Source organism: Pleurodeles waltl, chromosome 3_1 (genome assembly GCF_031143425.1).
Source record: "Pleurodeles waltl isolate 20211129_DDA chromosome 3_1, aPleWal1.hap1.20221129, whole genome shotgun sequence".
In the NCBI taxonomy this organism is placed as follows: domain Eukaryota; kingdom Metazoa; phylum Chordata; class Amphibia; order Caudata; family Salamandridae; genus Pleurodeles; species Pleurodeles waltl.
The window spans coordinates 1,631,928,892-1,631,954,692 of NC_090440.1; the positions used below are offsets into that span (position 1 = coordinate 1,631,928,892).

Sequence of the window (25,801 nt, forward strand, 5' to 3'; positions counted from 1 at the left end):
ACCTCAAAGAAAATACATTTCTTGTTGGGGCAAAGGCCTCCCAGCGTCTCACATCCCCTTTTTGGCCATGTCACAATATCCACTGTAGCAGCCAGAGTTGGAAAGGCAGGTAAGTGCCAAAAATTGAACTCCTGGGCAAATGGGGCCCTCCCCAGCGCCACCCGGACAGATTGCTCCTATAGGGCTGCAGTGTGTTTAATGAGGTACAGAAATCCACCTATTAAGATGTGTGTTGAAGCTGGGAGGCAAGGTAACAAATCTCCATGTTTGGCTCAGTAAAGCTGCCCTCCAACATGGGTAAATATAAATGTTCACAGGCTACCCTACAACCTCCTTCCAAATGAATGTTGTAAGCAAGGAATGCAAATATCTGAAAGTCGTTCAGGGGAGATTATCAAAGGAGTGCTACACAGTATCGCCATCAGCAATTGTGGGAGAGTATTCCAAAACTGTATTGATGCCCTAAGGCCCTCTGCTACTCTATCCATTATATTGCTTCCATTTCTGTGGAGTAGATGCCACCATAACTCCCAGGTACCAAAGCCAATCACTCTCCTACCAAAAATGGAAAGGGCAGCAGAGTAGCAGGGTCCGCCGCCACCATCATCCTCTCCAGTGGGAACACCAGATGAACACTAAGTGGGTTGTGTCCCCCACTTGAATGCCCCATTCTGTCATCTCCTGCCTAATTTGAATGGCCAATGGTTCCAGTGCAAGTGTAAAGAATAACGGCTACATTAAACAACCTTGTTGTGTCCCTCTGCCCACCCTCCACAGTGCTGAGCACAAGCAGCCTACTCTCACCCTAGCTGTGGGTTCAGTGTACAACAGTTGTATTGTCGCGTAGGTTCTCACTAACCTAATGAGACTACTGGATTTGGGCGACAGAATCATCTGGACTGCGGGGGACTGAGTCTGAACCCGCACCATGTGACACCTGTCGGCCTAATCTGGGTTTGTGCCGGCTAACTAGCAGTGCCTCATCTCCACCCAAGAGCAGGGATGATTGGGCAAACAGGCGCATGACATAGATGACTTCTCAGGGGAATCGTGGTTACTCAGATCTCATCCCTTTCTCTCAGTTGCATTAGTCTCACGTATGCAAGGGCAGAGCAGAGTTCAATATGGTTTTATTGAAGTAACTGCATCTTAGATAATAAAGCATGAATTGCAATAACTAGGACGATGAAGCACAATAGGATTAAGATTGTGACAAGGAGAGTAAAATACAAAAATAATGCTACCATTGTGTCACTAAGATTGTGAAGGATAGTTCCTACCTAGGCTATGTTAGAGCACAGCATGATAAGCTCTAATTCTCTAATTCTGCCCTTCAGGTTCCCCCTGGGAAGACATCATCCCTCATACCTGAGCAAGAGGCCTGTAGTCTACATAAGCAGCTGCAGCAAAGCAATCAGCATACAGTCATGGTCATCTGGCTGGAATCTCCCTGTAACGTACATGGGTCAAAGTAGTGTTTTTATAATAAAACAGCTGATGTTCCAAGAAAGGATCCCTACATGAGAGTGTGTATGTTTCTGTGAACATTGAGACAAAGCGTACCACTTTTGCCGGCAACCTATTTTACTGCAGCCTTGAGAAAAGCACAGAGTGAAAGAAATGTCCTTTTTAAGAACGCAGTGCTGACCTAGGCTAAGAACAGCTAGATAGAGAAAATAAAACAAGACCGTAAATGTGGCTATTGTTAAAATAATATAACGAAGCTAAAATAAAACATATCTAGGTTAAAGTGCACAATGGCAGGCCTAGTTTGCTAAAATAACGTGTATAAAGCTATAGCTAAAATGGTTACACAACAGTATCAATGATCGAAACTGTGATTCAAACCCCATCGCTCCCAGCACGCTCATCAGATAGTGCCAGTCCACAGCATCAAATGCCTTGGCTATATCAATGGTCATTACCATCACATCATCCCTAGTGTTTTCAACCTCATGCATTAATCTTCTCAGATTCATTGTGGTGGTCCTTCCAGGTATAAGGCCACAATGATCTACATGTGCTAATTGTGAAATCACCATCTGCAGTCTGAGGGAAAGTACCTTGCAAATTGTAAGCAGATGTCAGGAGGATAGGTCCGAGGGCATCGAGCCCAGTTTTAGTATCATACTGATACATCCTTCCCTTATGGATGGGGATAGTACTCCTTTTGCTCTTGCCATACGTACACCTCAAGCAGACAGCGTCCAATGTCTGCCATATAGGCTTTGTAAATTTCAGCGGGGAAACCATCGCTCCCAGGCGACTTCTCCTCAGGAAGGCAAGATAGTGCCATTCTGACCTCCTCCATTGCAAGGGCAGCATCCAACTCCTGTGCCAACAGTTCCCACACTAGCAGGAAAGATAGGGGTGCCAGGAACTCTGTTACCCATTCCGGATCTGAACCATGTGGCCTGGAATATACTAATTCCAGGTGGCCCCTGAGTATGTGTAGTATGGTACGCTGTGTACATGCATTAGTCTCTGTAGGATTCTTAAGATGCATTAGAGGAGAGCATGGGATCTCCCAGCGAAGGATCCATGCAAGGAGGTGCCCTGATTGAGTTGTCTCCCTCCCTGTGCAGCAATAGGTGGTAGGCCCTCAAGGTATAATGCTCAAGTCTGTAGCACACAGATGTCACCTGACGATGCAAGGTGGCCTCCTCACGTCGCCCCCGCTCGTCCTCCCGGGACAGGCTATGAACCTCTGCCAGAGCTTCCTCCTTGCTAAGGAGCTCAGATTGGAGGGCTCTCCAGATGAGAGGCCACACACTGCCCCTCAGCACAGCCTTAATCGCCTCCCACTTTGTAGCCTAACTCTGCATGACCATCCAGTTATCTGTAAATTAATCTTTCAATGCCTCTGCCATGTTTCCCAGGCCTTGTGTGTCCTGCATTGTGTAAGTCGCGAATCACCTCATGCTGAATGACCAGGGGCCAGTTTCCCATTCGAATGTACATGTCACAGGTGCATGGTTAGATAAATAGCGGGATAAGTGAACCACCTCGGGTATCCTGGAGCCCAGGTGTCCCAATGTCAGTCTACGATCTAACCTACTACATGTACCATGTGTATGACGTGTACTCCCACTTAGTAGGATGTGCTTCCCTCCATACATCGCACAACCCCAATTGAGTCCTAACCTTCCATAGTAGTCACCATCATCCTCGGCTTAGTGTTTTGTCTTGAAGAATGCCAATCCAATTCACAGTCTATTATGCAATTGAAGTCTCCCATCCAGGACAGGTTGATATCGGCCACGAAGTACACTACATCCCTTATACTACAATAGAATAAATCATCATCTACATTCGGTCCATAGGAGTTCACAAATTCCATACCCACCCCATCTAATCTACCTTGTAGTAACAGATATCAACCCACCATGTCTGTCTCCATATATGTTAATGCAAATGGTACCCCTGGAGCAACACCCCACGGGAGTATGATGAGTAACTGGCATAATACACTTGACTCCTCCATTTTTTTGCGAGTTGGTTTGTCTCCTCGTCTGTGAGCTGTGTTTCCTGTAAACAAGCAATATCTATACCATGTCATCTAAGAAGGGACAATACTGTATCTTTTTTGGTAGAAGCCCAACCCGCATTCCAGGACAGGCGTTTTAACTTATTAGAGATAGTCATTGTCAATTAGTTGCAATTGATCCATTCAGGTAAGTCCTATCATGTCAAACTGGTAGTGACCCTAGTATGACAATCAAACAAGTAGCACAAGAACTCCCCCACCCAGGACAAGAAACAGCTACCAAATTCCACAGGCTTGTCCACAATACTCGATGTGCCAGGACTTGCACCATCGGCCCCCTTTAATTCGTCTGTAAACTACACTTCCTAAGCAGCCTTCTGGATAATTGCCCCCACCTGACCGCCTAAGTAAAACATGTTGCACGCTGACTTGTTAATACCTAGATTGAATGTGCTGTAAGATTCGGTTGCAGCATTTGGTAGGTTGCCCTTTCTCCAATAGAGAAGTTTTGCTGGTTTTAGTACCTAAACTTGGCTGCAAGTCCACTAGCCTCTGCTCGTATAGACCACTGGTGATTCTCAAATCTAACAGTAACATTTTTAGTAAAAATATTGCAGGCAGGTAGCTACTGGCCCTCCCATACTTAATATACCCCGACCACAATGGGTTTATCTCTAGTAGGAATATTTCCATCTATATTCGCGGACAATACTGACTTATGGTAAGGGTTCCTAAGACTTGCCCTCTCATACTCGATTTAGAGAAAGCACTTTATACACCTGATAGGATTTACCTGTTCAAAGTGTTAGCAAAGTTTGGCTTTGGCAGGTGGATACTGAAAGCTAACTGAACTGCTATAGACCAGCACAACAGAAGTTTGCAGACTCATTTCCTCCCTTTTGCAATCCATACAGGAACACACCAGGGGTTTCCATTATTCACTTTACTTTTTTCACTGACCCTTTGGCCATTAAGCTGTGCCAAGATAGGGGCCACAGTGGATTCTTCTAGAAGATAGTTTCTATGCCGTAAAGCTCCCTATACCTTGATAACCTGCTGCTATACTTTAGGGACGTACATGCAGAGCATGGCAATATAGTATATATTCTTCAGAGATTTGTCAGGACAATGGGACCTTACACAAACTGTCTCAGATTCTGTGCGTTTCTACTCTGCCTCAATGCCACAGCACCACAGACAGACCTTGGGGTGGACCACTTCCCTGGGAGGGCTTACCTTCAAATATTAGGGGTTAGAATCTACAATTCTGAGCATGATCTGTTCAATGGTAATCTCACTAGGATGGTATTGATGCTGAGGGCACAGATACTTTTTTGGAGTACTTAAATGCTCACAACCACAGAAGGCATTGAGATGTCTAAATGATAATACTCCCTCGCCTCCTATATTAATTTGCCAAACTCTTGCTATCACTACTGATTAACTTCTTCCTGGAGCGAGAAGTCAATGCTCTCGAATCTCACATGATGCAACAGTCATTAGAGGGTGATGCTGGCCAAAATGCAACTCCCAATGGATAAGGGAGTGGGATTCCCAAATTTAAGTACTATTACCTTGAGGCTCAGTTTCAGTGGATCAGTCGGTAGCTCTCTAGGCACCTACTGAATCACACCTGCTCAGGACAGCCCCCATGCAACCTGTTTGGTTTCTTTCCTTCTGTGAGCCAAACCTGGTACAGGACAGCCTTTGTTATTATTGGTAGCCCAAAAGTACGTCCAAAGAGGCTTACTCATCACAAAGTGCATTCCACCTTACACACCTCCAATAACCAGCTTTCGTTTACCTACGCACCGGGGCTACATCTCTGCGGGCAAATTACAATACTAAAGTGCAGAGTGGCCCACAATATTGGGTGACTTATTTCAAGATGGACAACTCCTTACCATTAATTCGATCATAGAGCAGTTTTAAGATCCATTAGGGTCAATTTCTGACATACAGAATTTTGACCAACATGTCGAATCACCTTGGGCATCTTCACTGAGAAGCCACAAACTCATGCCTTCATACAAGCACTATAAAACAAAGGATGCTGGGTGCTGGCTCATCAGCAGGGGTCTGGTGGAACATACACATAGATCTCTGCGGGTGCTTCTGGAGGAACTGAAGTATGAGATAGGGAGAGTATTATACAACAGGGAATGGAAAAGGGTACTTGACTGTCTGCACTGACTTTTGCAACGATCGGTTTAAGTTTAACATCTTGCAGTGAGTCTACCTCTCCCCTGACAAAATTAGTAGAATGTACTCTAGAGTTAACATTTCTTGTCCCTGCTGCAAAGCAATAGGCAGCTGATTTCCAGCACATGCTGTGGAGCTGTCCCTCTTTAGAAACTACTGGGTCAAAATCAATGACGTATGCACCTTTGTCACTAGCTGTGCAAACCTTGAGACATGGAAGTCTTGCGCTCTGGGCCTATTCCAATGGCCTTAAGAGCACAAATTGGCTACTCATTTTATAGATGTGGCCCTACTACTAGCTAAGCAAATTTTAACACTGAAATGGAGGGTGCCATCATTACTAGGAGGCGCATCACAGTCAGTTCTGGGAACTGACGATTGGGCTAAAAAAAAGAGGAAGCAGGTGTTGAAAGGCAATAATTAATGCGTCCATAACAGACCATAAGAAGTGTTGGATTTGTAGAGGTTGCAGATGGACTTCGTAGCGTTTATGGCAAAGCCCAGGCTGTGGAGCATGGGCACCATTGCTCAAGTGTGTGCTAGACCCTGCAGCTTTCTGCTGCTCTTGATCAGCCAGTCGGCAAGACAGGGGAAATACATAAATACCCTCCCTGTGCAAATGTGCAGCTAGCACTGCTAAATACTTTGTAAACACCGTTTGAGACAGTGACCTGAAAGGAATAACTTGGAACTGGTAGTGTTGTCCATTTACCACAAAGCGACAGTACGTTGATGAGCATAGAGGATGGGGATGTGGATGTGGAAATAGGCATCCTAGAGACAGAACACTTTAAAAATCACCCTGTTGAAGGAGGGGAATGAAATTCTGCAGAGTTATCATAGGAAAATGATCTGACAGGATGTAACGGTTGAATGGCATTTGGTTCTAGATGAGTCCGAGAGATCCGTCCTTCTTGAGAAGGAAAAAGAAGAGAGATTAGACCAACTCTCTTGGTGTTGCAGGGTAATCCTCCCTTTAGCGCCCTTTTGTAAGAGGGCCTGCACTTCATCCCAAAGGATGGAAATGTGTTCTTTGCTGAGAGTGTATGTAAAGGGTGGGATGTTGGGAGGGATTGTGTGTAGTTAGATATAACATCTGTGTCTGACTTCTGCTGGTTGCCAGACTCACTGGACGACAACATCTCCGTACTGTGTGCCCACTGCTTAGTCAGATGACCAGACGAGCTAGGTTTGTCTAATTCTTCTGCATTAAGGGAACCTTTTTCAGGGAAAATGTTTGAGATGTCCTTCTGATGCATCCTTCCTGTGTCACCAGAGTTGCTCCCTTAAATACTGGATGGTCTTCTTGGATTTGAAGGTGAGGCACGATGGACAGGAGGTCTCACTGTAGTCAAGTGATAGGCACAGATTCCAAATCTCATCATGGTCTGCCCAGGGATATTTGAAGTGGCAGTGGGGGCAATTCTGAAAACTTGTCCATTCAGTCACCCACACAGCTTTTTCTGGCGAGGAAGGACTTGTGGTGGTACTGGTCCTGAGGAGCGCAAGGCCCTCGATATCCCCCATTAAAAGACCCTAAAGCCTCTAGTCCTGATCTGGGCAACAGAGATTGCAGTGGACGAGGTGGGCCCCTAACTTGCCTGCTCCCCATTCAAGATTGCTCCCCCTCATTTCTTCATCTGACGGGCACAGCATTAGGTAAGAATAACTAACCTGCTCAGCCCAAGCAGGGCAAGACTGATAAATATACAACTCTGTGCCATTCCTCCATCACACCAAACAATCCACATGGTACTGAGGTCCGAGTGCCTGCGAGATCCATTGCTTCTGTCCTATGTGCCATACAAGACTCTAGGTCTCCCCCTTAAAGCGAAAACAGGGGAGATAAGAGTGGACCTCTCTTTTCTCTGCCAGGATCTCAGAAATGTGGTCAACAGAGTTGTGGAGGTAGAAAGATGAATCTTGGAAGCTAAAGACTTCATCTCAACATTCCACATCGCAATTTCATAACTAAAGAAAAAAGTACATTTGCTGAAAAACCACACTGAAGATGCTCAAGGCAGTTCCATGCAGAACAATATCCAGACAATGGGAATCCCAGAAGGTGCAGAGTGGAGCCACCCTACGCAATTCATTGCAGACTGGTTAAAAAAATAGATCCCCCTAGAGAAGGTGTCAACTTGCTTCGTAACTGAATGTGTACACAGATATCTGGTGGGGTGCCCGCTACTGACTGTCTAGATTTTTAACCTTGCGGAACGGGATGTGATCCTGTGAGCATCCATGGCTCTGCCCCATCATGGTTTTTCCAGACCATACCCTTAAGGTTCAGCAGCAATGCCAATCTTTCTTGGAGGTCAAAAGGCAACTCTGGACTATGAACATCCAATACATGTTGCTCTTTTCAGCATGACTCAAAGTAATATACAAGGACAACATTCTGTTTTTTGAGACACCTGAGGGTGACTGGAGTTGAGTGAAGGAACATGTGGATTATGCCTGTAGATAGGCGACCCCTCAGGGCTCCCCACAGGAAGGCGGAAGCACGGAAACAACTATGCACCGCAGCAGGAGAAATAGGAGAAGGCAGAACTCTGTAGAGTCTGCACCCCTCAACCCCCAGGCCTCCATGTCCTCTCTCAGGGGAGGATACTCCACAAATGGACATGATGAGACGTGAGCTCGTTATTGTGCTCCCTCAGATTGCATAACTGCAGGTCTTCTTCCAGTTCTATCCTACCCATCAATGTGTGTTGATTATTTTGTCTATCTTAGATTTTGCATGCTTCAAACTTTGGGCAACAGATACTTCAGGGGGGGAGAGGGTTAATAGTTACTATTGCCTACTGGGTTTGAAACGTTCAGACTCGAGGGAGGAGGGATAAATTATTTGTTTGAGAGGTGCCTGTTGCTTTCCCCCTGTTAGGAATATGTTTAAGTTTTTCTTCTAAAGGGGGGTGTGGCCGGGACCCTGAGGAAGATGGCTGCACAACAGTGCAGATTGGCAGGCCGGGATCACAAATCTGCCTGAAATCCTACCATCTGATGCCTAGTTATGCCAAATAACTGCAATACCTCAAGGCTGTCCACTGGGGTCCACTGGAGGAGTGATATCAGCTGTGTCAGCGGGACCGCAGGCGGCGGAGCTCCTCTGGCGAGGGAACGAGTGAGAGTGGCAGAACTCTGCGGGGCTGAGGGCTGCAGGGCCTGCTGAGCCCCGGCCTAACAGTGATCACTTGGGATATGAGACCCTGACAAGGGACTGCTGTGATGGCACTGTGCCACTGTTTCACCCGATTCATTATTGCTGCTGTAACATGCACGTGTGGCAAGGGTGGGAGGAATGGGGTCGGACACAGGGCTCTGGTGCCTGATACCGGACAGCAGACCTCATTGGATGCTCTGCACCCCACAGTACTGCATGGGTCTAGCTGCAAAGCTCCTCTGCTTGGGGCACAGAATTAAACAGAACTGGACATCACTGCAAAACGATGTTAGGGGCATAATAGCGGGACAGTAAGGATGGCGGATAAAGGTCAATCCAGCTTGAATTTTGAAACCAGGAACTCCTCCAGGGTCTCCCAGGGTGTAATATCCGATGGTGAGCAGGCATCGGGAGTTGCAGGATCATCATCACTGGAGACAACCCTACTAGTGATGCAGACCAGCCTACAGTCTATCGATGGGGAACATAGACACACTCAATCTTCATAGGGAAAACGTACGTCCGCCAAACTAGATCAACAGTCCATACGAACCACAGAGGCAGAACAAAGAATTTCTTCAACAGAAGAGGACCACCAAACCGTTTGCACAAAATGCCTCAATATGGAGAAGGGACTTTCTGTCATACAAGCAAATAACGAGGCTTGGAGGCATAATCACAGCGTAACAACCTGCGATTCACTGGTGTGCCGGGATCGAGGTAGGCAAGGTGTTGACATATGTGAAGATGCTGCTCTTAGTGTTCAGTGCTGAAGCTCTGTCTCTGTTGCTTGTCTTAGAATATGCACACCGTTCACTCATGGCATGACCCTCTCCGGATGCGATGCTCAGGCCGATCATTGCCCAGCAGCTGAATTACCAGGACAGAGACACCATTCTCAGACTTCCATGTGAAAAAACAAACCATCAGCTACCAGGGGAACCTGATAGCATTCAATCCTGACTGCACGGTTGAGGACTTGGTAGCCAAAGTGAATTTCTCAATTTAAAAAAGCAGCTCCAGAGAGTCGAGCTACGCTACGCTGTACTCGGTGAGACTCTAGCCGGAATATAAAGGCAAGCAACACTTTTTCACTACCCTGTAGGAGGCGAAGGACTTTCGACGGACTGTAATGCTACAGAAACAAGATAAACCCGTAGATGACTCAGCAGAAGATGAAGATGTCTAAACTACTGAACTAGTAGCAGAACATATTAGTCACATGTAAATGCCTGTGCTGAACTGACTGAAAAGGATGGGGTAGCATGAGACTCTGAGAGGTGTGGGGGGGGGGGCTCCTTAACATGTTAGTTTAGGCACAGTTGGTGTGTTGATGCATTTGTACGTCTCATACATCAACGTTTGTTATAGGTCTACCCCTGCAGATGGACATGGCAAGAAGGTGGCCACCATCTTATGAGAGAGCATGGAGGCATGGGGTCTGGTGGATGAGTGGTGCCTTCAGTACCCAGGGCAAAAAGAGGGCACTTTCTCATCGGTGCACAGAATATAGTCACAGTTAGACTACTGGTTGATTGCACAAGAGGCCTGCCCATGAGTGGTAGAGGCTGAGCGTCTATCCAAAACCTTATCCGATCACCCGACAGTGTTACTTTGTCTCAAAATGCCGCGTGTGGCTCGTACACCCTTTACATGGCGATTCGGAGTGTCACAGCTGCAGGATGCAACATTCCGGGTGGGGTTGCAGGCAGCAATTATAGACTTCTTTGCTATGAATGTGGGGCCCATGAGTGGCAGTGACACTATGGAAGGCTTTTAAAGCCACGATCCATGGGGTTTGTACAGCACACAAGCCGGGTAGTAAAAACACTTGAAGTAGTCTCCACACCATAGAGGCCCAACTGCATTCTCTAGAGAGTTATTACGAGACCTGCCCGCAACCGGCTACACTTGCCAAAATCTGCGAGAATCCTCACAGAGTTCTGAGACATAGAGCAGGAGTCTCAGTTCCTCTCGAAACGGCATGTAGCGGGAACGTATAGTGGGTGGGAAGGCCGGGACACCGCCTAGAGTTCAACTTGAGGATGCCTGCGGGACAGGGAGCTATACTAAAGGTCACAGAAGAAGAAAGAGAGTGCTATGATATTCCTCCCCTTGTCGCCATTTCAGAAATTGTATACTGAACTTTATAAAACTCAGACCACAGCTCCTATGCCAGATGTAATGGGGTACTTAGACGATATTGCCTTGACCTGGCTGTCTCAGGCCAGATTGAATATCTACGGCAGCCAATCACTGTGGAGAATATTAAGGAAGCAATAAGGTCCATCCCCAACAAGAAGGCTCCTGGAGTGGATGGATTGACAGGGGAATTCTATAAAGATTATGCTGATTTATTAGCCCCACATTTGCATGCTATATATGAGAAAGCGTACACCAAAAAAAAAAAAAAAAAAGAAATACTACCTCCATCGTGTAGGGAAGCATTAATAGTAACTCTGCTGAAGTTGGATAAGCCCCCTGAACTTTGTGAGTCCTATAGGCCAATACAGATGCGAAAATACTGGTGAAAATTCTCGCAAACCACTTACAACCGCTACTTTCCTTACTGGTTCTACCGGACCAATCCGGCTTCGTCCCATTTCGCTCCACTGCACATAACTTGCGCATCATCTTTGCTTTGCTACATCAGCTGGACTCCTCTATGCAAGCAGCAGCCATCTTATTAGACGCTGCTAATGCATTTGGTTCCATCACATGGGAGTATACGTTCACCATTATGACCCGCTTGGCTGTGCTGGAAGAATTTCTCTGCAGAGTCTGCCTTTTATATACAGTGCCAATGGCACAAATGCGCGTGAATGGACAGCTAGCTTCCCGGTGGGCAGGGACATGCCCATTATCTCCCCTGCTGTTTGCCGTCACCTTGTAACCCCATGCCGTCACCTTGGAACCACCTGCCTCGTGTCATTCGCCAAAGACATGCTGCCACAGCACTGAGGTTTAGCTTGCGACCAATGGATATTTCATTATCTGCAGACAACATGGTGTTGTATGTACAAGACCCCTCCGTGCACCTCTCCTCAGTACTCCAGAAATACATCATATTTGAACATTACACAGGACTGAGCATCAACTGGTCCAAGTCCGTTATACTCCCACTCACACAGGACACCCTGCAATGTCCTACTGAGGTGGGACACTGACCTGATTAAATACTTTGGGATTTGGATCCACAGTGATCCTGAATTAGTGATCCATCATAATTATGGCACAGCAGTCTCAAAACTGGAAGATCAGGTGTCACGCTGGACATGCTTACCTCTGTTCCTGGCGGATAGAATAGCAACATTAAAGATGGTGGTGCTACCGAGGTTTCTGTCTCTATCTGTCAGTGTTCCTATAATCCTACCCACTGCAGACTCTGGTGTGGGCGGGGAAGCAGCCCAGAATCAGTTAGCATATTCTCACCCTGCCATATGAAAGAGGAGGATTCAAAGCTCCTGATTTACATCTATATTATTTTTGTGCGCAGGCTCATTTCGAACACTATTGGTATGTGGTGCATAAGTATGTACTGCATGTTGCGGTGGAACATGACGCTGCTGCTGCTCCTATTCTGCTCCGGGCTTTATTACCACATCGATGGAAAGAAATTCCACATGCTGAGATTGACACAACATGCTCTACTACACATGCCTGGCAGATGCTAGAGCACTCGTCCACTATGTGCTTTCCGGTTCATTTATTACAAGTTTAGAACTGCTATGCGCCAAGTTTATTTTTTAGTTCCCCAAGGTCCCGCCTATACTCACAGCCCCGCAGGTGTTGCTCACCAGTGACGCACCACCACTTAATAGCTAAGCTTTATATTGCAGTGCAAGCGGATAGGCAGCCGACAATGGACAGGGCTCAGGGATTTGGAGTGAAGCACTGGGGAGAGAAAGTGGAGAGACAGGATGGTCTTGTTGCTGTGCACAATTACACACACTGGCCGCAAAAGGCATTTAAAGAATCGTACACTTGAAGTTTCTTCATCAAATATATTATACTCTTGTGAAGATCCGCAGGTGTGGGTTGTGAGATGATGCCCATTGTGTTCACTGCAGGGTGGGGGAAGCTGATTTCCTACACATGGCCTGGCTCTGCAAGGCTATATCTGAGTTTTGGATACAGATCACGGAGGCTCTTACAGGGATGGCAATGGATCAAATAATTTGTGATCCGATAGTATGCTTGCTGGAACTGATTCAATTTTCAACCAGCTATCCTCCAATTTGTAATCATTGCCTCAAAGCACAGAGTGGCTCTTCATGGGGGTGTATGTTTGAGTTGATGTTTTTTCTGACTTGTTATGCATGCTATGTTGGTACATTTGAACCCGACTAAAAACCTAAGAAAAATAAAAAAAGTTCTCACACGGCTCACATACACACTCCACCGAGTTGAATCACATTGCTTTCTATTCTCACATAGCGGCAATGGACAGATCTCACCTTATCCTTATGTGGAACATTAACAGGCCTAATAATACATTTAAAAGAGGGGGAGTCTTTGGCTCTGTTAAAAAACTGGGGCCTATGTTCTTCTCCTGCAAGAAGTACACTTAATGGGCAATCACTGCAGACTCCTAGGCAGACAAAGTGTAAATTTCAGGCTAGGAGGAAGGTGAACAGAGATGTTATACTTCTGCTCATACTCATTCTCCCTGGTTCTGTCAGAGGTCTTCCCCAATGCCATTTTATAACTCTTACCGTAGTCCTAGAGTGGCAAAAATAGCCTACTGTTTGCATCTAATACCCCCGGTGGTGGTGGAGTCATCACTGGCTGCTTTATTGAATTTTGCTAAGTCCCAGTAGCTGTCCCTCACTCTGTCGTCCCTGTCCATTGGTCCCTCACACTGACAGAAGGTCTCCTTAAATATCTGAGAATCTACATGTTCAAAGACCGACAACAACTTTGGAACATTAACATCACCCCTTTTTTGCGAAATATGCTTAGAGAAGAAGCAGCCTGGGATAAACTCCTCTTTTAAATTCTTGGTTGAGAAGCTCTGGTCAAGATAGTAGCCGTGCTGCAGTTCTTATACACTCTTCAAAACTTTCCCTACAGCATAACCCCCAACCTCTTCTCCAAAATCAATGCAGTACTAGGTGCATTTCTTTGGGCAGGTGCACAGCCTCTTGTCTTTCCCAGCAAATGAATACAGACCCAACTGGATGGAGGGCTGGGGAGCCCAGAGTTTCACCTGTATTACTGGGCATCACAACTCGCTGTACTCAAAAACTAGATATTTGGAGACAGGGGCAAATTAACCTACTAACTGGAGAGGGACTACCTGCAAACTTGGGGTCTAGAGGTAATGTTATATGACTCATTGGTTTTCAAAGAGATCCTGGAGCTAACTGGGCCCCCCACTGTTTTGTTGCCCTTAAATGTATTAAATGGTACATCTCCATCACCAATCATACTCCTCTATGGTAGAGCTCTTGGCTCCCACAAGTGTCGGAATTGGGGGTTTCAAAGTCTGGGACTCGACTGGAATCTCACAACTGGGCAACATCTGGTTAGGCAATCATATCAAGCCCTCTGATACGTTCACTGAGGAGTTTGAGCTGCATAAAACCCAATTCTTCTGTTACTTACAGCTCCACCATGCCATGCTCTGACACAATACAAACTCCTCTTGGCAAACATCCCTGAGTTCAATCCGCTTAAACCCAAAGTGACGATGGAACAACTGGTTGACAAGGGGATCTCCTATACATACAAGTCTCTCATAGTAAACTCCCCAGATCCCCTCCCACATCCACTGGACAACTGGCAATAAGATGTTGTTTCAGTGGACAATGATGAGTGTAAAAGGCTAAAACGCAACCAGGTGCTTTACCGTATCAGCTAAGCTTAGGCTGATCCAAATCAAATTCTTTCATTGAATAAACTATGACCCAAAGTAGTATGGATAGAAAAAATATCATTTTTATTCGAGATTCCAGACCAAGTGTGCTGGCTTCATTCATATGATATTGAATTGTCCTCTCATTACCTGATACTTGACCAAAATATACCACAACCTTAGTGGGATTGTGGGTTATAAACTGACAGCAAACCCTAAACATGCCATCTTGGGTACTGAAGAGATAGAGACCAACTCAGTGGGCACCTGTCGTTTAGTGACCTTTGGACTGATGGCAGCAAAACAAGATATTGCTTGACACTGGATTGTACCCCTCGTCTCCCAAGGACTGAATAATAAACCCATGGCATGGACATGTATGCAGCAACTGAGGGGTCTGTCTATACCACATGTGGTTGCCTATTAAAATACAAGATATGGGATGTGTGGCGGAATTATCTTGACTAAATGTATTTGACTTGGGAAGCATTAGGCTGGATTGTTGAATCTATATGTTTACTATAATATGTTTGTCTAAACTATGCGAGAGATTAGTATGTTATTAATTGTGATATTTTAAAAGCAAATAAAAAGAATTCTAAAAAAAAATAGATACAATGTAATTTACAACTTTTTGGTCGAGGGAAAGACATATTGAAAAAGATAGACTGAGCAGATGATTTTGGATTATAATACAATATATTTTAAACTGATTTCAGAGGTTGTGGCTAAAGAGCTTTAAAAAGGAGTAATACTAGCTGATATTTTTAGTCATGTGTGTGAAAAGTCCTCTGCATTGTTTGGTTCTTCTGCAGGTTGTCTTTGTCCATGGACATGACAATATAATGTTAAGAGGATAGGGATACTCGGAGTTCCACATGAGAAGAGGGGGTCTCAAATGTGGTAAAGTAGAGTGGCAAGACTGTGGGTTGGTATGAATGCCCTTTAAATAACCAAATGAACGCTGGTATATCGTTGTACAGAAGAATGTGTATTAAGGAAGAAGTTCCTTACGAAGATTGCCACCAAGAACTAAACATAGGGAAATAGTGACACACAAAGCCATCAAGGTCTATCCACTGCAGTAGAGCTTAAACCTTCTTAAAACCCTTTCGCAGGAACAAACTTTGGATCCCTTCAGCTCAACTGTATCTCCATTGGCGGCTCCACCTTTGCCCATGCACATCATTTTACCTCTTGGGAGCTGTAGCAAGAAAGGCACCGCAATACAGGGCCAAGACCCACACTTGCTTTCATTTGTCAGCAATGCAGAAGGGAGGAACAAAATGTCTTCTCCAGGTCTATGTAAAACATTGCAGTAATGTTAACATAATAGACTAGAATCCTCTTCCTGTTGACAGGGTGAAGATTTGTAAGGTATCTCTCAAGCTGTGAAGAAAAGAGGGCACTTTGCAATTACTCCGGGCTTAGAGAGAGTAACTACCGTTAGAAATAATATCAAAAAATCCTTTCCTTTTTTAGGACCAGGATTTATTTATCAATTTAGGAAAGATAAATGCATTGCAATATGCACATGATCTTTTAATGGGTTTCAAAAAGTTTAAGCAAGGCTTCCTAGGTTATAAAGTGGTGCATGTGAATAAGTTGTGTCTGATGTCTCTGCTTTTTACTTTTTAACTACACTTTCTATTGGCATAAAAACATAAATCCATGTAAAGTAATACAATGCTTAAATAAAAACAACTGGTCTTGACTACTATTGCTACAAGCTCATAAAACTTACATCTCGAGTTGAGGTTTTGTGAAGGGAATATACTGCTGTTCTTGCTATCTGCAATGCACTTTTGAGGAACGTTATATCCATACCTAGAAAGTGAAAATAATACCCTTAAATAACATTTCAACAATATGAATACTAGCAATCTTGAAAATACTTAATAGGAGATATCGAATTATATAGCTTGATACAAACATATAACTAAATGGTGGGATTACTGAGCTGAGCCAAAGCAGAATACACAAAGGGACTGAATCTAATACGATTTTGTTCTCTTTTTATTTTGATAGGGCCTTGCTGACAAAAAGAATATCTAATTATGACTGACACAAAATATCTCTGCTATGCATTTCCCAACATACCTTTATCGGTCCATAGGATTTTCATTCACCTTACTAAGAAGATTAAAAAAGAAACAAGGAATGTACAAGATAGGTATGTGGCAAACACTGTAATAAGCAAGGTCTCTGGAATTACTGATCACAGCATTAGTCAAAACAAATGTAAGGCAAGTGGCAGTCAGTAGCATGTCATAGTAAAGCAGAGCACAGACTAGTTGTGTATATCGTGAAACATTAAGTGACCAAAAATGTAACACAAGTTTTGCAGCAAAACCAAGTCGTTTTTATAGCATGCATTGTGTTTTCTACAACTTGTTTACTACGTTTTGCCAAAGCTGTGATAAAGGGTACTGGAATTTATTGAGATTATTTGAAACTTGTGAAGATCTACATCTTCTGTCTTAAGACTGTACACTCTCTTCAACGTATCTACTTGAAATCAATTATTTGTGATTCATTCCAAGCCAAGTATTTAAATATAGCATTCTCAAAAACAATACCCTTCATCATAAATTAACTGTCAGTGATAGCACAAGTGTAGCTCCTGTACCATAATGTACTACACCAGTGGTTCCCAACCTTTTGACTTCTGTGGACCCCCACTGTATCAATACTGGAGCCTGGGGACCCCCACTGAATCATTATTGGAATCCGGGGACCCCCACTGAGTCATTACTGATAGTTGGAACCTAATATTATTACATTTTCTAAGCAGTCGTGGACCCCCTGAGGAGGCATTGCGGACCCCCAGGGGTCCCCGTCCCACAGATTGGGAACCACTGTACTACACATTTGCCCTGAAACACTCCACATCCAGTATACTCATGGCATCTCTCACACTCTAACCATGTGCACCAAATACCCAACAAAACTAAAATAGCCACTTGTTACCAAACTGCAACTACCCTTACCCAGAATGTGCTCATACAATCAATATAGGTTCAATGCAATAATCCAATTCCTCTTTAGCCAGTGCACTACACTCTAATTAGGTGGCTCATGGCTGCAAAGAGGCCCCTATGTGACTTTTAACTAATAGCACTTTGCTTGTTGATACTTAAAAAACAATACTTCTGACTAGAGTAGCAAAACGTGAGTGGTTAAAGATTGCAATTGCCTGGATGGTGCACTAATAAATGCTTAACTTAAGTACATAAACTGAAATATGCAGGTTTATCAAGAGCAGTGCTTAATTTGTGCTTGTTGTTTCCGGTGTGGAGCACCGGAACCTATTTTTGAGGGTACTTATTTTTTTGCCTCAAGCATTTACTGCAAGCAAAAGACCCATATGGGAAAGACGGAGGAAAAGAAAAACAAAAAAGTGTCACAATGGGAGACAGCAGAAAGAAAGCTGCAAGAGTGAGCTGAAGGGGCAGGGAATGGTTTTAAATGGATTGAAGAGGCCTGAGATTGCGTCAATATTTCGAAAGCAACTAAGATCCAGATGTACTAAGAGACAGGTTGCAAATTGTGCACTGACTTTGGCCACCAATCTCAGATTTTACAATGTGACCTACATGCAAAAAGGTCACATCACAAACCATTCATTTCAAAGAGGTAGAGGGGTCGCACAGCAACCTCTCTAATCAATATTCAGCAAGTTGCTATTTGCGACCCCCTGTGATTGGTGACAAAAACAGGGATGGCAGTCTGCAAGGAAGAGCAGATCACCATCCATGTGTTTGCATTACTGACTTCAGTTACCATTCCACCCCCAACCCCCAACAAGACAGACTGACAAAATGGTCAAGAATGTAGAGGAAAACTAGGTTGGAAGTTTACTAAACATGCCAGGTTATTTCTTAGAATAGGGAGATGAACAGGTCAGTGAGGAATCTGCAGGTACCCACCAGAAAGGTTGTTACTAAGATCAGTATTTATGCTTCTGAAGGATACTTTTCCCTGCAGATTAATTTCCATGTGAATCAATAAAAAAGCAGTACTCCCTAGGAGGTTGGTCTGGGGAGATAATTTAACCAAGAAGTCTTGCCCAAGGGACTTAAAATGTCTGCTGCCTTCTGGGTCAAGGCAGAAAATCATAGGAAAAGTGTGGACCAAAACCCATATTGCAGCCCAAACAATGTCCCGGACAGAATACCCCTGGACAGTGCCAAGGAAATCGTGTCTGACCCAGTAAAATGACCATAGCACCTCAGGGACCTTTTGTTCGACATATCAAAACATAATGCATAAAACACATCAGGAGGAAAACAGTTTCTGGTTCTCCCTCAATATTCAGTAATGTAAACCTCAGAAACCCATAGAGTTCCAGATGCTGCAGCTTCCCGTCCCTCCTAGGCAAGACCTGGATGGTAAGATGATAAAATGAAGGATAGATAACAGTATTGTATGAAAGGAGGTCTAAATTAGGAACACCAACTTGCCAGAAAAGAATGAGGAAATAAACACCCCCAAAATCACCGCTCAAACATGTCAGACAAGCAAAAATACAGGCATAAAGAAAAACAGTTTCAAAGGCAACTGTATGGCCCCAGATATTGAACTCCTCGGGTAAGTAAGATAAGATCCCACTGAGGCCTGGCAAACTGAGAAGAAGGAAACATGCAAGTAACATGACCCTTCAAAGAAAACAGGTATAGCTGATGCAAAGAAAGAAAAGCCAAGCAAGGCCTTATCATGTCAAAGAGAACCCAAAGCATAACAACTTGCAAACCTGTTCGAAGAAGAATCCCATCCTCAATGGTGCACCAAACAAGAAAACATATCTGGCAACTCCCATAAACAATCTTTACAGAAAGGCAGCACTCAGACACAGTAATGTTCTCCATCCAAAGAGGTAGAACACAGGAGCTCAGATTACCTCAATCTAGCCCCAGGCATGAGATAACAGTCTGAAGATGCTCTTATGAGACCCTGTCCCTACAAATGCAAAGTAAGGACCATTATGAATAGAACTGGATGAAAAGGACATAGAGAGACACGTGGTCGAGCTGCATGCTACCCGGTTTCCAATTGAACTGACATAATCAGAACCATCTGCACTCTGTCCTGACGACACAGCCTCCAAACACGATGAATAGAGAAAGTATATAATCAGACTGAAAATTCTACCCCAAGAAGGATGCATCTGCCAGCAGTCCCATCAGTGGGAACAGAAGGGGCAGTACCGTGGTGTGAAAGCTTCCATGAAAAGGCACAAAAACCTTCGGGAGGTTAACCCAATTGGCAAGGATAGACTGATCCACCTACAGCTGAATAACCATTCTTAACTGGCAATACGCCAATTGAAGTTGTCTGCCACCACATCAACTAATTAGTCAGGTGATGGACAGGCAACAAACCTCAGAATCTTGGCCCCACCCGCAGCCAGGGACCAGGAACGTAAACCTACGCCACCCTGCTTGTTTGAATCATATCCTGAAACATAGGGACCATGCTTTAAATGTACAGGTCCCTACGTGGAAGGTAGAAGCCCCTGAGGGCATTTGCAATCTTTCTGCCACTACTACGAAGTATTGCATAAGCTGAAGGTAAGCATATTGAAAATGTGAAGAAACAAACCCTCCAGACAAGCAGTAATCAACATGCTCTGGGGATGGACGAACCAGAACTGCAGCAATCCCACCCTCAGCATCTTGTCACCGAAACAAGGGAATATACATACTCCTCCTAAATGAAAATGCATTGACGCTTCCTAGGGCACCTCGGCTCGATGGCTTCACCGCTGCCTTTTACAAGGCATATAAGACAATACTAGCACCAGACCTACTGGAAGTGTACACAGAGGCATTGCAATCTAGTGTACTACCACCAACGTTCAGCGAAGGGGTAATCACCCTTCTGCCCAAACCAGACAGAGACCGAACAAAATGCGGCTCCTATGGAACTATTTCTCTTTCAAAGTTTGATAATAAAATACTGGCTAAGCTACTGCCAACACGACTAACCCTATTAATAGATAGCGTTATATCATCAGCACAATCGGGATTTGTCCCACATCGGTCAACGGCCATCAACCTTCGTAGGTTGTTCGTCACGCTTAACAGAGTCTCCTCCCCAAAGGCGTTTAACTTGTTGGAGTGGCCATTTCTGATGTTGATTCGACACAAGCTGGGCATCCCAAGCAACTTCCTCTCTCTGATCAAACTCCTATATGCGGTGCCAATAGCCAGACTCAGAATTAATGATACCCTGTCCCTGCCCTTCCCGATTTTGCGAGGCACGCAGCAAGGGTGCCCGTTGTCCCCCCTACTTTTTATAATCTCCATGGGTCCATTGGTAAAACACCTCCAAGAAAAACATAGGCATAGAAGACTACAATTGAAAACAGGTCCATTGCTTATATCACTACATGCAGACAATGTCCTGCTATTCTTGAGGAACCCTCTGGATAATTTAGACCCTGCCTTACAAGAGATGGCCCAATTTGGCACATACTCTGGGCTGCAAGTTAATTGGTCCAAATCCAAACTCTTCCCACTCAGAGACAAGACATCACCTGGTCGATCACTTTTCCCTCGGACGTTGTGTGATGAGCACGTTGAATACCTAGGAGTGTACGTACATAGGGACAAGCACCATATGATCCGACTCAATTATGGGACTGCCCTGGTCAGACTGTCCGTGCAAGTAGAGAGATGGGTCCGCCTTCCACTCTCTATGGCAGGCCGTATAGCCATTTTTAAAATGGTTGTCCTCCCCGGTTTCTATATCTGTTCACGAACATTCCTATACCGCACTGTAATTTCCTAACTTAGGAGACTCCTTACAAGACTAATCTGGGTGTATAAGCGACCCAGAATCCATTGGGATGTATTTGACACTTCCCTGTGAACGCAGTAGGTTGGGGGTTCCACACTTCGAATTGTATTACATAGTCGCACAAAGCCATTTTGCATCACACTGGTACCACCCAGATGCCAGGTTGCAATTCAACATAACCGAAAGGGATCTTGCCTCTCCGATTCCCCTGTTCTCTCTCCTCCCGGAGGAATACCCAATAGACCACAATGACATACAAACAGTCTCGACCACCTGTTGGGCATGGCTCAAGCTGGCCAGCATTCTCCACGTGGACCAGATTTACTCCCCTGCACTACCCCTACCAAACCATACATGGCTTCCTATTACGAAAGAAACACTATCCAACATACACTTTCCAAATTTTCTCTGAACACTCTTGTGACCTGTTCCTGTGGGGTGGTGGAGGGGTATGTTTTTTCAAGAACAGAGGACACAAGATTAACCACTGCAACCAACATGGACCACTTTATCCTTAGGCGCCTCCAAAGCGCCCCGAGGGCATTGATCCCCACATACCCCAAAGCGCCAGATGAATTTCAGGCCCCGACTCTGCTGATCACAGACACTGAAGGGGACAGACTGGTGTCCCGACTATATAACATGTGACTTACCCTGTTACCGACCAATGACACAAAGCTACACCACACCTGGTGGGAGGAAATAGGATGACCAATTGCGGACAATGTATGGACGGCATGCTGCTCACAAACTCAATGTCTATGAACTACTGCCATAGACACATACATTATAGATTCCTATGACAGGTATATGTGACGCCAGCGGCCACAGCCAAGCTGGATCCCATACGCTAGCCGAACTGCCCTAAGTGTCTGGCAACCCCAGCAGATTTTGCACACATGACATAGACATTTTTATCAAAATATCCTTAATGATAGAAGTTACACCAGATCCCTGTCCTATGCACGCACTTATGGGTTATGTAGCCGATGTCCCCCAATCTGTCAGATGGTATACGGTGCTAGACTTGCTCCTAGCGAAATGCAAACTTGCCATACACCGGTGTGGTCAAAAAACACCCACATCGGAAGCATGGCTACGCAGTCTTATCTACTGAGCTTCAACCACCCACATCACACCCCAAAAACATATGGCAACCCCTATGTAATTATCTGATATCTGCTGATTCAGATTCAACATAGCACAGTAGCGGGCGTCAAATTGCGGGACCGGGACACACAGAAGACAATGGGGCACATGCAGTACTAAACTTGGACAACACCTGTATACCTGCCACACGCATACTTCTCAAAATGGTTGGAATATTGTAATGCTTGTGTCCACATGGATGATATAATGTTTGGCCTTAAAGGCTATCTACTAACTTGAAGTATTAGCAGCAATCTGTGTTTCTTTGTTGCTTTGTTTGTTTTATCTTGAAAAATTATTTTAAAACAAAAATAAATAAATAAAAATGCAACATAAACGTCCATATGACCTGTGTGAGGACATTGGTGCACATGCCATGGAAAATGGAAGAACTACAAGCTGAACATGAGTGACACCCACTATGAACATGAAACTGCTGGACCAATATAAGGAACAAGCATCATGTAGAACAAGTGATCCAGTCTCCGAACTTAAGAAATAAAAACTTGTGTCAAGAGCAACATCACAACAAACTCCATCAGAAGAAAGAAATTAGGACATAAATACCAGCCCGAGCAGGTACACCATTCTATTTGGGAACTAGGAAAACGTGCAGTAGAAACCCTGCACAATCTCGTACTCAGGAACCCACTTTATTGCACTTTTGCTGAGAAAGCATGAGCTTCCTACAAGAAAATATGTCATGGCTGGCTGAAAGGGAAGAAAAATGGTAAATATAAGTAATGAGTCCTGAGAAGGGAGGAGGCTTCCCATTGTAAAATCCATTCCTCAGCCACAGACAGGCAGGTACCCCGTTCCTACAGGGTGGATGCACACATTCAAGGATAAACTAACATAACCCAGCAGGAGAACCTGGGGAAGAGAGGGGAAAAACTCACACTTTTGGTCTTGGTGCTGCTTAAGCTATAATGCCTCCAACAGCTGCAAGAAAATGTACCCATGTGTCAGTGATGTCAAAAAGACTGATGTTGCCAGAAGGTTGAACCTTCAAGTAGCCTTTGCATTTTTGATATTGCCTATTGCGACTGTCGAGCAGAAGCCAAGTACTAAGAGTGTGCTGTTTCACTTCCTTGTTTAATTTGGTCAAAGACCAAATCAGCCTCCATGTCAAAGAGGTAGGAGTTGTCAAAAGGTGTTTTTATTCTGTTTGCCTGTATATTTTCACAGAAACTATTAGATTGGTCACAGAAAAACCAATAGATCTGAACGCAGAATGTACTGTACTAAGAATTGGCTTAAAAGCCCCAAATTCATCACAAACCGTTTTAGAAAAGTGCACCCTTAAATGAGTCTGTAAACGCAGAACCACCACCTACGATGTGTCCCATAATGGCATAGGAATAATGAGTCAACAGGCATATGTCATGAAAGAAGATCCAGGATCCCTAATGAGAACACTTTCTTTGTCACTCTCCCAATCTATTTAACTGTCTCTCTGCTGCAGACAATGGAAAAGAACTGGGTTTAAGCTTGAAGCAAGAAGTCATCATAAGTACTAGACCCTCAGACGAAGGACAGGAGGATTAAAATTTAGATTGCCTGGAGCCGCCGATGGCAGTAAGCAACTTGGAAGTGGACAGCCGGGGAGGAGGCCACCTTATTCCAAGTGGACAAAATTAGAGTTTGGGAGGGAACTCATGGAAAGGTAACAAGGGTTTCAATGAGGAGAACTGACTTTAGCTTTAACCTCTGCAAATGGCAATGACAAATTTAAGACCTTAGGTGCCTTGTAAAGGTCGGCATTCAAAGAATCATCAGTGAATGGGCCTCAAGGGGCAGTTAAAATCAACTTCTGTAGAGGAATGTAAGCCACTGTAATTCTGGAGATTCAAACAGAGACCTCCATCAGAGTCTGAACAAGGCAGGAGAGTGTAAATCACCATGAAAGCCCTAGAATAATGCTTGCATAAAATCCATAGGGTATCAAAAGCTACCTTTCACTGTATGCTCTGGCTTTACCACAATTGTCATAACCCCAAGGATCAGGTCAACACTGGTACCGCTACCTAAATAACTTGTACGGCAGGGGCTGCTATCGCCCCAATGCCATCACCAGCATCAAAAAAGCCGCTGTCAAGGGCAAGGTTGAAGACACCATAGGTGCCTTACAGCCCAAAGGTGCTTTAGAAGAATGAGGGAAATGAGGTCTGTAGATAGTACACAAGGTGCCAGGCATACATCCTCCAGAACAGGAAACTAATCTGAAGAAATCACAGATGTCAGAGTCGGGAGAGAGGCCCACCAAGGAGTTGAATCTGCTCCACAAACAGGAGGGATGTAGAAAGGAAGAAGAGTACTTCATTCATTAATTTGTATAATTGGAGTGGGACGATTTACCCAGGGATGAAGCCTTACTCGAGAACAGAATCTGGAGCAAGGTTTGGAGAAGTGCTGACTCCGTTGCTCATCGTGGGCTTAAGTCATAAAAGAAGCCTCTCCTGTTCCTTGATAGTCGTCATATACATGAAGCTAATCTTTACCCAGGCCGGGAGATATCTGGAAGATTGATATCACAATGAGACACATCATGGTGATCACAAATGGATCTCCAAGTGTGGTTGAAGTGAAATAATTTAGATCCTAACAGATTCGTTTTTCTAGTTTTGTCTAAAGTATTTCAGAAATCAGACAAAATAATACTGGACAATAAGAAAATTACACAAAGGTTCTTCCTCACTCGCTTCAGCAATACAAAAATGCCAGTTGGTTTGGGCACCATATTCTTGTCTGGATTTCCAAACACCATATCTAAATTAGAACAGTCTATGAAATAGTTAGAGATTCAAAGTAGTCATGAATATTCTTGCTAACATTTAAACCTGTTGGCAGATTTGCAGCTCTTTTACTCAATGATGGGAGCTGGAACAGGAGAAACGAAAGAAAAATATTTAGACTTGTACAGGAAAAGTGTACATGAAAAGCAAAAGTGTGTTGATCTGAGGGATTTGGTAATTCGACTCACTAACCGATCTGAGGCAATATTCTCCAACTAAAAAGCATCAATCAATATTATCTCTAAGAGATTAATTGTTTTGCCAACAATTTAACAATATTTGATACACTTGTGGAAAAACATACTGGTTACATTTCTATTTGCTGAGCTCTCCAGACAACAAAG

At 44.4% G+C, this 25,801-nt stretch overlaps 1 protein-coding gene across 6 annotated transcripts in view; it reads right to left on the reverse strand.

Moving 5' to 3' along the window:
* The window catches only part of METTL5 (methyltransferase 5, N6-adenosine), a 178,752-nt gene that overhangs the window by 81,135 nt on the left and 71,816 nt on the right, over positions 1 to 25,801 (reverse strand). For all 6 annotated transcript variants that reach the window (XM_069225309.1, XM_069225305.1, XM_069225308.1 and 3 more), the window contains exon 5: positions 16,457 to 16,539. In XM_069225309.1, coding sequence (XP_069081410.1) covers positions 16,457 to 16,539 — 83 coding nt within the window. The remainder of the gene's footprint in view (positions 1 to 16,456; positions 16,540 to 25,801) is intronic.